The sequence below is a fragment of the Camponotus floridanus genome, unplaced genomic scaffold, assembly GCF_003227725.1.
Source record: "Camponotus floridanus strain SB8 unplaced genomic scaffold, Cflo_v7.5 scaffold42, whole genome shotgun sequence".
Classification (NCBI taxonomy): Eukaryota; Metazoa; Arthropoda; class Insecta; order Hymenoptera; family Formicidae; genus Camponotus; species Camponotus floridanus.
In genome coordinates, this window is record NW_020229570.1 from 153,110 (window position 1) to 168,753 (window position 15,644).

Genomic DNA, 15,644 nt, shown 5'->3' on the forward strand with positions numbered 1-15,644 from the left:
TGCGACGCGAATTGACTCCTTGAAAGGAATAATCGGTTACGATTGTACGCATATTGATCACTGACTTAGGTTTTGTCGCGATAGAAAAAAAAAAATCTTCGATCCTTTGATACGTAAAAAGCAATCGTCTACTGAATATCTTTAGTAAAATCCCCTTCAGGTAATTTTTAAAAAAAGATCGTAACCTCCCGACAGTACTTTATTAAAATTTATTGAAATGTCATTTTTCTGCTGTTTAAATTTTTATTCTCTGACTTTTTAAATTTCTCTGTTCAAAATCGCGTTTTTTCTATCGTTATTATGCGCATCAATTTGTTATTATTCGTTTTCGCTACGTTAAAAATAAGTCAGCATTGTGACTTCAATTTTATTTGTTTTGTGCAAGTTCTGGATATAACTTTGTTGTGAATAATGAATTTTTATTTCTGCTGACATATTTTTGAAGTGATCACATAACCAATTTTTAATCATCATTTTTCACATCGTGACATTTGTATTTCTATATTTTCATTTCGTGGCCATTTCTACACATTTTATATTATACCATTGAAGAGAGTCCAAACAAAGATTCTAAAACGTTTTCTTTTGTATTTTTGCGTTTTATTTTGTATGATTCACAACTTCATTAATCAATGTATTATTTCTATGATCTTTAATGTATTAATTATTGTCGTGATATATTTTAATTTTTAATTAATGTTGTACGGATATCCATTGCTCCACGATCTTTTCTGTGTTCAAAAATTAATGATGATTAAGTCAAATTATAGAATTGACCCCAATGAAGCAATTTGAGATCGTAAGTTACTATATAATTCATAAGTTTATACCACTTACACTTACTTGAAGGGATGATATAGATAGAGATAGAGAGATAGAGAGGAGGGAGGAGGGGAGAAGGGATGATAATGCTTGCACTTAAGCCTTGAGCACTTCGAATATGGCCCTGGCTATATTAGTTATAGCTATTAGACTATAATAAAGTAAGATAGCAAGATAATATTATACGATAGTAATCTGTTATCAGTTGTGCAAATAAAATATAATTAAGATTTGTCTTATACTTTCGTGTTGACAAATGTGACAAATAAATTCTATAAATCTGCGAATAAATCTTATAAAAGCGTATAATGTACGTACGTAAAGGTATTCGCGTTTTTCGCAGACTCAATTATATTCTAAATGCGTTTATAGATAGCTGATAATACGACTGCGACTTGACTCGCAAAGAGCTTACGATTATAAACTTTATATAGAGCTCAATTGCATTATTCGGATAATAATCTATTCTGAATTTGCCGTCTGCTTCTTTCGGAATCAAGTCGCGGAAATAATAGATCTTATTGTATCAAGATTAATTTCATTCTTTGCATCTGTATTATCAAGAGACAATTATATGCTTCCAAAATATTTTGTATGTTCATTCTTGTGGAAAAATCTTTCACATTTTTGTTTTTCACACTCATTCGCATTTCAATAGATTAACTCGAGACTGATAAAATGCAACGCGAGTGTACGCACAAATTTTGATATATAAATTGACACGCACATGCATATAACAGAAATTATTTTTAAAATTATTTTTTTATATAAAATGAACTCCTGCACACGTCAAATTATATTTTCCGTATAAGATGAACATTATCAGCATGGAATGTAAATATTTTTAAACGAAAGGAAAGTGGGACGGGGGGAAGGGAAAGGAGCAAGGATCTGCGAGCATAAAATATGCACAATACATAGTCCATTACGTTGATAAATTTCAACGGAGTAAACAAGCGCGTGCGTGTCGGAGGTCGTTAATTGATAAATTAGATAATTAATTCACATAATTTACATATCCTTTTGAAGACGTTTGCGCGCGCGAACGCACGCTCGCGGAAAGTTGTCGGAAACTGGGCGCGCGCGTGTGCTTCTTGATTATCCTTACTCTAATTGCTACTCCTTCCGCGCGCTAGAGACTGCGAGTAAAGTTTTTAATTAAAAGAGAACTCGGCACGACCTCTTTCCTTCGACGTTCTCGACCTATGTGTTCCGAGTTACCTATCGACATTGCGATACTGGAATTTTATCATCAAACTAACTCATCGACAGCGTTATCGAACTCAACACCGATGTGATAAAAATCTTTGCAAAGTTGTAAATTAATAATCCTGTAATATTATATCCACAGGATGTCGTAGAATCCCATCAAATATCTTTATATTCATAATGCTTTGGCTAATGAGGACGCTATTTCCTTGGAGAAAATATCGATAAAGATTGCTTATCTCTCTTTGTCGTGAATTTTTCCTAGCAAGTATCTTTAAAAATATCTTTCAATTAAAAAATAATTAAGTACCTTTAAATTAAAATTACATCGAAATATAATCTTAAAGTTAAAAGATAGGATTTAAAAGGAAAAAGTATTTTTACATTATTAAAAAAATTTGTATGAAGAGATGAGTTTTCTAAGTTGATTATTTTATACGCACATATATATACTAATTTTCTAGTTATATTATATGATCAATTATTAAATTATGATTAAATGAATCAATGTGTTGATGTATTTTTCAATTAATTCTTTTAACGTTGTTTCGCGTCTAATCGTCAATGCGACTCCATATAAGCGGACTTTCATACACAGAGCTATGTACTATGCACCTGCTGCATCATGTTACCGGAAATTGCGAGCATGTTACGGATAATATGAAACCATCCGATTTAATTCGCATTCCTAGGATTATGTCCCTTTCATGTTGTTGTAGATTGTTTGAAAAGTGCTTTATCAAAACAATGTCTGACTCTTGTGTGTAAATACATTTTGTTTTATCGTTTTTTTTTTGTAAATAAAACTCAATCGTTAATCTTAATCGAATTTACTGCCAAATTCGAAGAAGATCGAACGATACAATTCTTTTTTTTTTAAATAAAATGTTGTAAAAAATATATATTTTTTAAACTTTTATGCGCAATTTCGCGTTATATCAATCGTTCATTTTTCAAGAGTCTTTCATATATGATTGATTTGACAATTCGATCACATTCATACGCACATTCTGTGTTTTTATTATACGCGGTTATAAAAATATAAAAATTTCGAGCGCTAGAAAGCTCGCGCAAAAAAAATTTACATTGATATCGAAAAAAATGTAAAGTTGAATTTATGTCCCTCAGCTGAAATTTTCGATGTAGGAAACAAATTATGTAGTTTTATTCAGAAAAATCCTCGTTCAAAAATTGCGCAAAAATAAAATAAATCGAACTAATTCAATCAAGAGGATTAAGCTATAATTATATTACAGTTACGTCGAAATAGATCCTCTTTGCGACTCTACAATTTTGATTCGGAAATTTTGATTGCTCTCTTCCCTCGAGAATTAATATTTTAAATGTAAATTAATGTGTCCCTCGTGTAAGAATAAAAAAATAAAAAAAAGTAAAATATAAGAAAAATATAATAAAAATCACATCGACGCCACTCGACGTCGCGCAATCGAAAATTTCATTACAATCCGTTGTTACGGCAGCTGCCGTTACAACCATCGTTGCCGTTATCGAAAAAGGAGTATGCAGCATCGGCGATCGATCCCGTGGAATTTTGCCATGGCTAGAAATATTGCCGTTTATGGTGAACGTGCGGACGCGGAAAAGCCGAGGGGAGGAAGACATCGGAGAAAAAGAGAGAGAAAGAGAGAGAGAAAGAAAGAGCGAGGAGAAAAGGGGAAAAGCATTATCCTTTGTCGGTCCTTTCTGCACCGGGTGTACTTTTTCCTTTTTCTCATCATCTTCCTTTCTTCCCCCCTTCTCTATCTATCTCTCTCTCTCTTCCGATACTCGCGAGGATCGTAGATTGGCCGACCGAGTGGAAACAGATTCTCGCGCGACGGCGTGATCGATATACGAACGTGTATTGATCGGTCTGCCCGTCGCTCGAGTTTAGCTCTTTTCCGAGGGATTTTCACGAGGACGAGGAGCGTCGCGATGAAAATAACCGTAACCGACGAAAATGGCCAAAATTTGATCAAAATCTTAAAAACCCACAGACTTTATCCTATGACGTTTTCAAGTTCCCGATCTGCCACTGCAGTCGTCATGTAGATTATAATGTCAGAAATGCCGTCATTTGAATCTTCCCTCTTTATTCTATTGTATATCGAAATAATGCAAGAATTTTTTTCCATCATTTACGATGGATGGAGAAGATTGACAAAAGACCCGCCAAGATTTCCCTTTTTCGTTTCTGCGTTCGATAAATCGATTGGCGCGATGAAAAAATCTATTTTTTATCTCTAAACTTTAATCGCAAAAATAATCTTTCAATTTAAATTATTTTCAAGTATGAGATATTCAAATCAAGTGTAAATTCTTGCTAAAAGCAAATCGATCGACAAGTTAGTTTATATTTTTAAATCTACTGTTATATTCATGTATAGAAAGATAATTGTACACTCCCCCACGTATACAATAATATTTTAAATTAGGATTATAAAATTTTACATTTTTTAAATTAAATAAAATTCCATATTTTTTAAATAAAATTCAAATCAATCATAAAAACTGGTATTGTCCGGAAAAAACTGCAAAAACTGATCTGATATATTAAAAATATTAAAATAAAAAATTTTTCTATCAATATTCGTCAATTAAGAGAGTGTTATTTAAAATATGTCCAAAATAAAATCCAAAATAATAGATTAAGAATTGACTTAACAAATAAATTAGCTTTTTGTTACAAGATATTGAATGCAGATCTATATCAATAAAAATTTTTGATTCTGTTATTATTACATTTTTCTCTCATTAATCTAAAAATATAAAAAAAAATTCAATATAATGTAATATAAAACTTTTAGTAATATTTATATCTCCCAAGCTTTTATTTTAAAAATGTATTTTACATATTAATTTGAATTTAAAAAAATTTTTATTATTATATTGATCTCGTTTTTTATATTGTAGTGAGTAGTATAATTTATTAATTAAAGCAAAAAAATATTTTTGTGCATAAAATTATATAAATAGATTTTAGTATTACATATTAGTTATTTTTATAATTTTTAATTAGTTTAGCTATTGAATAAAATCTGGGACAGTAAAACTCTGGAATTTATGATTTTTTCCCACTTACTCCAGTTTCTAGTTCAACTCTGTGCTAGATACAAGAGAGATACCGGTTCTAAGAATTTTTAAAACCCGCCTACCTGGTCTTCTAAACTTTTAACTTAGATAAAAGTAAAAGAAACAGGAGTAATTCTTCCCGAAACAAAGTGTGCTCGCGTAACTATTATTTCGTAAAATTAACATTTACTTCACTGGAAGTGTCATGCGTTACTTACCTTAGAGATCGGAAGCACCGCCTGTATATCATCCTTCTGTATTTCCAGCCGCACCTGCAGCTTTCTCTTCTCGACATGATGATGGTGATGGTGCTGCAGCTGATGCATTCGTTGCTGCAACTGATCGACGCCCGTCAACTGCGAGTCCTTCTCCTCCTCGTCCTGGAGCTCATAACGCACGCTCCATACAATTTTACCGCCGTCCCAACTTCCGCCTATTCCTTCCTCGCTGGCCTCTAGCAACATCGTCATTATTTCTTCCGCGGATCTGAAACATGACAATAGATTCTTTGAAGAAACGTCCGGGTAATAAATAAAAAGAAATGAATGTAAAGTTTACTTTTCGAAAGAAAAACTGAGAGAGAAGAGGAACGGAAAAACGTTTCCGTAAAAATTGGATAACCCGATTTCAAAATGGAAGATCAGAAATAACAATATATGTAATAGGAATTTGTAATTTTCTAATAATGACAAACTTTCGTAAAATATACGAAATGTTACAAAGTGATATCTCCGAATCGTTACAAAAAAATGTTTTGGAGAAAATTTATGGGATTTAAAAAAAAATTGACATATGTAATCTTGGATTTTAACTAAAATCATTTTTAAAGGTCGTGGAAACATAGTTTTCAAACCCCTCTTTTTAAAAGCAGCCATCGTATATTTTTTATATAAATTTTATATAAATTTTATGTAAATTTATATATACTTTATATACATTTTATATAAATTTTTATATAAATCGATTTCTTGTAATATTTAGCATAAAAGATAGAACTAAAAATTAAACAATTTACGAGAAATTTTATATAAATTATGAAATATCTCGTAAATTTATTTCTCGATGATCTTAGCTCAATACTTTTATACACAAAATAATAAGAGGATATAATCTGTGCAAAGAAAATACATATTTGTTTCTTTAAAATTAATTCCGCAAAAAATCGCGTAATAAATAAAAATTAATAGAAAAAAATTACAAGATAATTATATAAAAATTATATAATATAAGAGGGAATATATAAATTTTTTACTACTCGAAAAAAAGAATGAGAGAGAGGAGAATTTCTCCATGAAAGAAATTTCCCACAAAAATTCGATGTTTTAAAAGCGAAGATGAGAGCAACTGTATGTAGAAATCCATAATTTTGTAACACGACAAAGTTTTCGTAAAGTATATACATATGTAGATCTCAGAGATTCCTCCAAAGTTTGAGATGTCGAGGATAATCTAGGGAAGTTGTGTATCACCGGCAAAAGAGATCCGTTTGCAGCGGTTTGTATATATACGGGTTTCCGTCACGGATACGAACAAATGAGTTCGTTCATTCGCTCGTGCTCGCGCGAATGTAAATATACTCTTCGCAATTGATGCTATTTCCTACTAAGGGAGTTTGCGAGAACGAGCAGGATAGAATTAAAAAGAACGAAAACTCGCCCGTTGTTATCCGGCTGTTGAATGGTAAATAGAAAATTGTTGCTCTCGCGCGACGAGCTTCCTATTTCCCTCAATACGTATTAAAAGAGAAAGAGATGGCAGAGAGAGAGAGAGAGAGAGAGGAAGAGAGATAAAGAGGACGTTTGTCCAAAATACCTTTATGGCTTATATGCAATTCTCATTCATATTTTACAACGAGCAGCGGGCAACAACATAAAATTACCGTGAAATAAGCAATTTCCACGAAAATTAAACCATAATTATTAGCATTCATAGCTATGCAAATTTAATTATACTGATTAAGATCTATAAATTTATTAGACTTATTTAAAAACGTAGGTAAACCAAAATAAAACATTACTTGGTGCGCGATGTTAAATAAACATCTGCATCTGTATCTATGTTAAAAAAATATTTTTAATTTTATGTAAACAATATTTATGTAATTGCACACTTTTTAAAATAGCGAGAGCGCGCGTTTCTCATCCGGAAGTTAAACGTCAAGTTCTCAATCGCTCACTTACACGAAATTATCGAGATTCTTATCGGAGGTACACAACGACGTTACATCTCCGAGATAATTATTCCGCAGCTTCGAGGTATACCTGCCTAAGGGCAGCAGCATCACACGCGTCGCATTCGCGTCTGATCTCGATGCGAGAGAGCCGTCGTGCCTGCACAGAATCTCGATAAGCGAAATCCCCCCTCGCCCCCACCCCCTCCGGGACGCGAAGTCACCCCTTCCCAACCCTTATCGCGGCCGTCGATCTACGGTTGCGTGCGTGACGGCCGACGTTATCCTCGTATCCTCCCCTCCCCCCCTCCCCCCACCGGATCGACGATCCGGAGCGGCGTAAATCGTCGATTTCGCGGAAGTCGAGTCGAGGCGGAATCAAAGCGGACCATCGGCGGGTTAAGGGTGATAACGAGAGAATATCGCTTCTTCTTCCTCCACCGACTCGGCACAGCAGACGGCGCTCCCCTATCTTTTTCTTCCTTATCGCTCGTGATACGACGGTATATAAGGCGATCCGTGCGGCCGCTGTCACAATTTGTCTTTAGCGTGACTCGATCATGCGTCGCGACGCGCTACTCTTTCTCGCGGGTACGTTGCTCACTTTATTCGGCACGCCCGACGTCCGGGCGTATCCCACGGAGAGTCAGGAGGATGCATTAACGACAACGCCGATCATTGTCAACTTAGACGTGGATTTGTGTCACTTCAAGATATGCAAAATGCAAAACGAACCTCAGGCCAAGTCTGACAGTTCGGCGTCCAGCGAGGAGAGGAATCAAGTTGACGAACACACGAGCAAAGACACGCATGAAGATGATGGTGTGATTGTCGAGGCAGAGCAGGAGGAGGATTTTCAGCGTGTGAAACGTGCGTTGAAGAAGAAGGATAACAAGGATGACAAGGATGACGACAGTAGTAGTAGTAGTAGTAGTTCTTCTAGCGATGATGACGACGATGACGATGACAATGATAATAATGATGATAATAATCATCAAAAAAGCTCGAAGCGTAACAAGAAACGAGGAAAGGACGATGACAACGATAATTGTGATGATGACGATGACGATGACGATAACAATGACGACGATGACGACTCATCGTCCTCCTCATCGTCTTCGGAGGAAGATAAAAAACGAAACAAGAGAGACATCAAGGACGAAAGTGTATCGTCGTCATCATCGTCCGAAGAAGTGAAGAAGGAGAGATTTATTCGAGGTGTACCGAACACGCACTTGTCCGAGGAGAAAAATAACCCGACGAATGGACATATCGGTGAGGTCAAGGTTGGTTCGGAAAGCAAATCGTCATCCAAAGAGGAGGACAAACCGACAACCCCGAAATTGATCCGAATCCCTTTATACCGCTTTACGCCGCTAAAAACGCGAGTTGTCAGAACGTTCCAGGATACTTCAGACAAGAGTAAATCATCGTCCGAAGAAATCCACACTCCGAAGAATCGATTTACTCGAGCGGTCGAAGATACTTCGGAAGAAAGTAAATCGTCCTCCGAGAAAGAAAGGGGTGAACCAAAGACTCGGCTTGTCCGGTCAACCGAAGATTCCACGAGTAAATTGTCATCTGAAAAAAGTGATAAAGTCTTTTCCCTTATTCCCCCTCACATCGAGGATGTTAGTCGATCGCACAGTATCGTAAAGCAAACTGACAAGCCGCACAATCGAGTGACTCGATCCAAGGATGGTAAGAAGAAGAGGGAACAAAAGAAGAAGACGAAACGCCATTGTACGCCCAAGGCGACTACTATTAAGGCAGATACTCCAGGTGAAACGGTGCTACCAGAGAATCATCTTCCGGTTTGATATATGTGTAGCATTAATCTCTAAAGTATATTTTCTTTACGTCACAAAAGTGTGATATACACAAAGAATTTACGTTATATAAATGTTAATGCAATTTGAATACCTTATTTGTACGTTTAATTCAACGTTCTTCAAATCATAGTAAATATATACTCGAACATAAAGTTTATTTGTTTTTTATTAACCATCCAAGTTTAATGAAAGTCAAGATTAAAAGCGAAGATTTAGAATCTTTTATACACGAATAAATCTGATATTAAAATAATTATTTCTAAAAATTGACGAATCAATTCGATATAATAAGTCATAAATATTAAATTTTATTAAATAAGATGTTTTAATATTTGTAGTTTTGTGTTAAAATAAAATATTATAATGAAATATTATATGAAAGGCGTAAAACTTTCGTTAAACTAATACGGATAAATTTAAAAAGATTTTCGTGGAGATTGTGAACATGCTTTTTATTAACTGTCCAAATTTAATGAAGATTTAAAATTTTTTATGAATAAATCTCTAATTATTTCTGAAAATCAACAGATCAATAATTATTCGAAGAATGAATCATAAATATTAATTTTTACTAAGTAAAACGTTTTAATATGCTTGTATTCAAATAAAATATTACAATGAAATATTATGCAGAAGGCGTAAAATTTCGTTAAGCCAGTATGCATATGTTAGTGAACTTGGAAAGATTTTCGCTGAGATTGTGAACATGAGAACAGTTAATGCGATGAGCAATTTAAATCTCTCGCTTCTCTTCGTTCGTTAAATTGAAAACGTTGCGAATTAAGTTCTGCCACAAAGTGAGACGTAAGACGAATTTCTTGGCAAATGTACGTTGAAAAACGAGAAAATTTAATTTAAATTTTATTTCAATATTGCAATCAATTTTTTGTCTTTATGTTTATATTATTGACAATTATTTGAAGTTAAAATCAACTCTCTCTTTTAGATATTTTTTTAATCTCTTAATTTTAAAAAAAAATACATTTAAATAAATTTTTTATATTACGTTGAAATGCTCCAAAAAAGAAAAATTGATTAAAAAATTAATTTCCCAAGAAAAATTTTTTAATTATAATTTATAAAAGTGAAAATACCATCGATAATTTTTAATAAAAATCGACATTCATGAGCGTAAAAATTGATGCGAGTATTTAAAAAACATGAGATTTACTTACGTGCTTAATAATACACGCGAAGTTTCTTTGCGCCGAGCTGTAAATGTGGCGGCCGTACATTTCGCGTTTACATCGCTCTGGACGATCCAATCCGGGCTACTGGACGAAGCATCCACGATTTTCACACCAGATTTTACTCTCACTCTGAAACACAAATTCATAATTGTAGTATGAGTTCAACTGCACGTTTTGCCGTGATTTGCATGAATAGAAAGAAAGGGATGGGATAACGATGCGAATGAGAAATGTTCATGTGTAAATGTCTCGTAAAAAAGTATAATTAATCCATTTCTTTCCATCAAAATGAATACACATACTCTTATTCGTTAATTTGAGAAAAAAAGTGTCCCAACGACTCGTTAATTAATAATCTGTACGTATAATTGGCCATTACGTAAGAATATGATATCTAGATTTATTCGTTATCGAATCGTATAATTTGGATTCTTCAGAGAGCAATTAAAATCATTTCTTGAATATACCGTTCGAGATTTACATCAGACGATACATTGAAGCTTGTTATCAAATAATCAATATATTCATTTAATTTCTCGGAAAACTGAATTATAAAATTTCATCAAAAATAGAAACGCGTTTTATACTAATCTCATCATTATCATCATTTCAAGGATAATAACGTGACGTAAAAATTTTTTCATACCTGTACAATATAACCTGTACAATATAATTAACTTGCACTCAATAAACTAGTACGTAAGCTTTTAAATATTCTGAAATTATATCCGTTTAAGAACCGATGTAAGAAGTCTCGTGCGTTGCAAGTGATAGATTATCAGGAACAATCGTAAGGGAAAAAAGCAATAAAAATAAAATAAAATAAAATAAAAAAACAGAAAGATGTACGCTCGAGATATTATACAAGTCACGTACAAAGTTTTAAAACTGTTTCTTTTTAACGAAGACTTATATGGGTACTCCTCGTGCGCTACTTCCATTACTCATATCACGTCATATCGATCGCGACTCGCGCGCGTTTCTTTCATCTACCGTATTATTAGCTACGTCCTCTTGTTATTAAAAATGAATGAACGTATAGTCCTTCAACGAGGCCCGTTGTTCCCCTTTCCTATCCATGTAGTTCTAACAATATCCTCTCAAGTACGTTTGAGCATGTAGTCCTTGACTTTACCCATACAAAAGTCAAAACAATTAGTCGCACTTTTTGCGGATGTACAAGTCGACAACTAATATTTATACAATTTTCTAGATGCAAGCAAAGTGGGTAGAAGCATTTCTCTTTTCAAGTGTACAATAATAAAACAGTTTGTTGCTTCTCATCGCGAAAGGATTGTTTACGAGAAATTTTGTGAAAAAAAGGAAATCAATAACGCTTATTTCTCTTCATCAAACACAGAAGGGGATTACTGATCACTTTGAACCGTAATTTCTTGATCGCAACTTATTTCTTGGTCGCTTATACGTTTGACAAGCTTTATTGATATCAATGATAAAAATAGCGAGAGGGAGAAGAGATCTTTCGATTCGAAAGCAATCCTCGTTTTTATTTATACCGTTACTTACACTTGTACCGCATTAATGCGACACATAAATGGAGAGAAGAAAATAGATGAAGTGAAGTGAGTACGAATAACTCGCGATAAAGTCGACCTTTTTCCTCTATTCTGGAGAGTCTATGTTCCATTATGTCTGTTCTCGATCTTACCAGTTATCTTTGGCAAAGTTGTACGTATTGGTTTCCCGTTTGCTCGTCGGACCCTTTGAAGACCCTTCACGTATGGCATCTTCATGCTTCGACCATCGGTTCTCGGTTGTCGTCGCAATAACACCACGCTACCACTTGTCAACGCAATGTCGCGCGCATTCCAATCGCTCAAGAGCCGAATTATAATCAAAGAGACGTCAATACACTTTGCATTTTATCGCGTTTTATGATCCTTTCTCGACCATCTTTCATCAAACATTTAGGATCTAGTCTTTCGTAGACTGAAGCAGCAAAGAAAAAAGAGAAAATATTAATAACGTTGATGTAACAAGAAGAGAGTAATTCATTTTGACTATCAGATTAAATTCTAATAAAATCAATAATTATTTTTAGAATAATTATAATGTTTGATAGAAGAGAAGAGAGCGTTTATTAATTTTCTAAAAAAGAGACGAAGGCCATATTTATCTATTTTATACCTATTTTAGAAAGGTAGACAAATAAGAAAATATCTTTGAATTCGGAGAAAATTCCAAAGTATACTCAATAAAATCTACTTGGGGACTCACGTTATAGGAATATTTCCGTATAAAGAAAAATCATCCTTAAATTGGCCAAAGGAGCAACGATATGATGAAAGGAAAATAACGTATGTGGAACGCTCGGGCATAATCATAAAACGGTACGTACATGACGGATAGCTGCGCGTGACATTCCTTTCGATCTCGAGATTCTCGCGTAGATTTCTGAAAAATTTACAGCCATGCTACGAGGAGAGTCACGAACGACTACGCACGTATTCCGACGGAAATTTTGCGACATTGGCGTCGTTTGTCTTCGTCGAGAGTATCGCGCGGACGAATAAGACGGTCTCTCGCGCGACTTCGTCGGGAGCGTCACGTTTCCCTCATCATCGGCTCGCTCGCGCGAACCAGAAGCTGCGTTCTACCTCGTCCCCGAACCGCTTGCACACTCACGCTCCAGTTACGTGATCAAGTCGCGCAAGGTCGGTGTAATAGGGGGAGAGAAAAGGGGGAATCGTGGCGGAAGAAACGCGTCTATCTGACGCCGCCGACGCACAGATTATTCATCGCGATGCCGCGCGTTCGCGTTGGCATTTGCGGCAACACAAATCAGACGTTGTCGTTGCCGCGATAGAGCAAAGCCGATAATCCGACCTCCCCTTTGGGTCAGATTATCCGAGCAATACATGATTATCGTTTAAATGCTTTGCTTTTATTTTCGCACTTTCATTTTTTTGCACAGCTCCTTCGATATTGACGCGATCGCTCCGGTTTCATCGAGAAACGTAATTATTCCGTGGCATAATTCTCGCTGACATAATAAGAAATTATGCGTGTTATCTGGAGTTAGAATTACGTGATTTTTAAGAATATATGCAAGCTGGAAAAAATATATACATACGGAATCGAAAGAGAGTGTCGTGCATTACGATGCGAGAGCCGCTATCATTTATTCACGTCATTGACGGTTCGATGCGCGCGTCCTTAAGCTTCTGCTCGCGACCTGTATCCTTTCGGCCTTGAGGTCATCCTTAATTCAACGAGGATTTTGGAGTAGCGGGCGAGGGCGAGTGCGCTATAAGCGGATCTCGCGGCAAGCGGAAAAGTGCACCGAGAGCGGGTAAAAAGAAACTCGGGACGTATATATTTCCCGAGACAGGATATTGCCTCTTCAAGTCACTTGAGCAGGTTTGCCCCGAGAAGAAGCGGCCGGCTAATTCGTATTTAAGGACGCTCCACCGTCATCGGACGTCGTCCCTAATAATAACTCGATTTGCCTCGAAAACGAAGATAAGAACGGTGTGTCGAAGCGCCCTTCGCTCTTATCGCCTCGAGAGAGAGAGAGAGAGAGAGCGCGAGTACCTTTTTCCCTCCGCTTATGCGCGTCATCGTAATCCCCGCATCATATGCGAGGGATCGCAGGAGGAATTCAAAGCGCGGAAACGACATTTTCCGAGAGATGACGGCATAAAATATTCTCAAGGCGAAATGTCGCTTCGAGGCGAAGTCTGATTTGTCCGGGTCGGCGAGTATCCTAAGCTGGAGGGATTTCCAGCGTCACGTATTTCGGACGGAAGCCGGTCAAGTACAAAGGATCGTCGAAAACGAGTGCTCATTTATCGGCGAAGGAAATACCCTCTCGCTATTATCACGTTATTATTACGTACAAACACCCTCTGCGCCTTTTATTCCACGCTTTCAAGCAAAGTTTCAAGATTAATCGGCCGCGAACTGTCAAGTTATCTAGGATCTTTGCCTCGCTTCAAAATTCCGCCGGCGTCAGATGTTGTACAACATATGGCGGTTTGCACTGCGGCATACTAGGACCAACACATACAGTGTGTTAACTTTATTCTCGGCAATCGTACATAGCGGCGAGGATATATGTGTACTGTATATCTAAGAAGAGAGAACTCCGATTGTTCTCTGGGTCGCGAGCAATTTAAGTGTACAAAAACAAGCGTAATTACCGTCCCTCTCGCGCGGCAATTCGCTTTCTCGCTTTCGACAATTCATTTACATATCTCCGATCTTAATCGCGTCGCGAACTTCGGATCCGGAACTTTAATTAAATATATTTAAGCCGAGAGTAAATTAAACTCGGGGGAAAAGCGCGCATGACAAAAACCCAAAGAAAAACATCAATGCATTGTGCGACATCGCGAGTCAGATAACAAAGCGCTGCACGAAAATTTATGTAACGAGAGTAATGAAAACAGCATTCAACCCCTTTACGTAATTCTTACACATATTTTTTTTATTACGAATTATAAACGAAATATATTGATGATAGTGCTGTTCGTGTTGCGGTCTTTATAAAGTTTCTTATTAAACCTTCATCATTTATCTCTAAATTATCCTTCATTATTTATCCACATTCTTGCGCGATTTAATCAAGTTTGTATTTATATTCAGGTGTTTATTAAGCACAAAATTTGCATGGCGCGCCGAGACATTTTCGATTATCGCCTGCCGATGATAAATGATCATCTATGGAGTAAGAAGATGAAAACTAGCGGAGAAAGATAACGCGAAATGGGTGATGGATATCGGTCATCGTTAAACGGCGCTCGGAATGTCGGACGGGCGAGCCAATTACAAGTTCCAGATCAAGTTATTTCCGCGAGCCTATCTCGCATTTACATACAAATCATCCATGTGCGAAGCGACGAGGAATGTTATCCGGAGAAGCGACCTCGAATCTGTACACGTATGCATGCTCTCTCACGTTGACAAATGACCAAATGTCGCTCCAAATGTAGTTACCCGTTTATTTAATGATCGTCGTCGTCGGCTCCCCCCTCAGTCCCTTCTTCCTTCGTGTTTTCGTGGGCAATCGATATCGGTGACGGCGTATGCATAAAATCACTCGCAAATTGGCAACATCTGTACGTATCACGCGCGACAAAAACTTTTAGAAATTTTCAGAATTTACGGGGTATCTATATTCGAATCATGTAAGAAAATTTTCTGCAAATTTCCTGATTCTTCAGATATTTTTGTTCGAACTTCCAGATGAAGAGAATATTTTAAAGAATTCTTTTTTTATGCAATTTTTCGAAGTAAATTTTTTTACTGTATGCGTTTTCGAATATTTTTCATTCACACGAAGGAAAAACACAAGTCTTCGAAGTTTCAAGTGCTAGACATATAAAT

General features: G+C 36.0%; 1 protein-coding gene across 2 annotated transcripts in view; it reads right to left on the bottom strand.

The window, feature by feature from the left end:
* Window positions 1-15,644, bottom strand: part of LOC105257149 (transmembrane protein 132C) — a 107,294-nt gene that overhangs the window by 11,277 nt on the left and 80,373 nt on the right. For both annotated transcript variants that reach the window (XM_025411716.1, XM_025411715.1), the window contains exons 3-4: window positions 10,281-10,424; window positions 5,322-5,589 (exon numbers count right to left, since the gene is read on the bottom strand). In XM_025411716.1, the coding sequence (XP_025267501.1) occupies window positions 5,322-5,589; window positions 10,281-10,424 (412 nt within the window). The remainder of the gene's footprint in view (window positions 1-5,321; window positions 5,590-10,280; window positions 10,425-15,644) is intronic.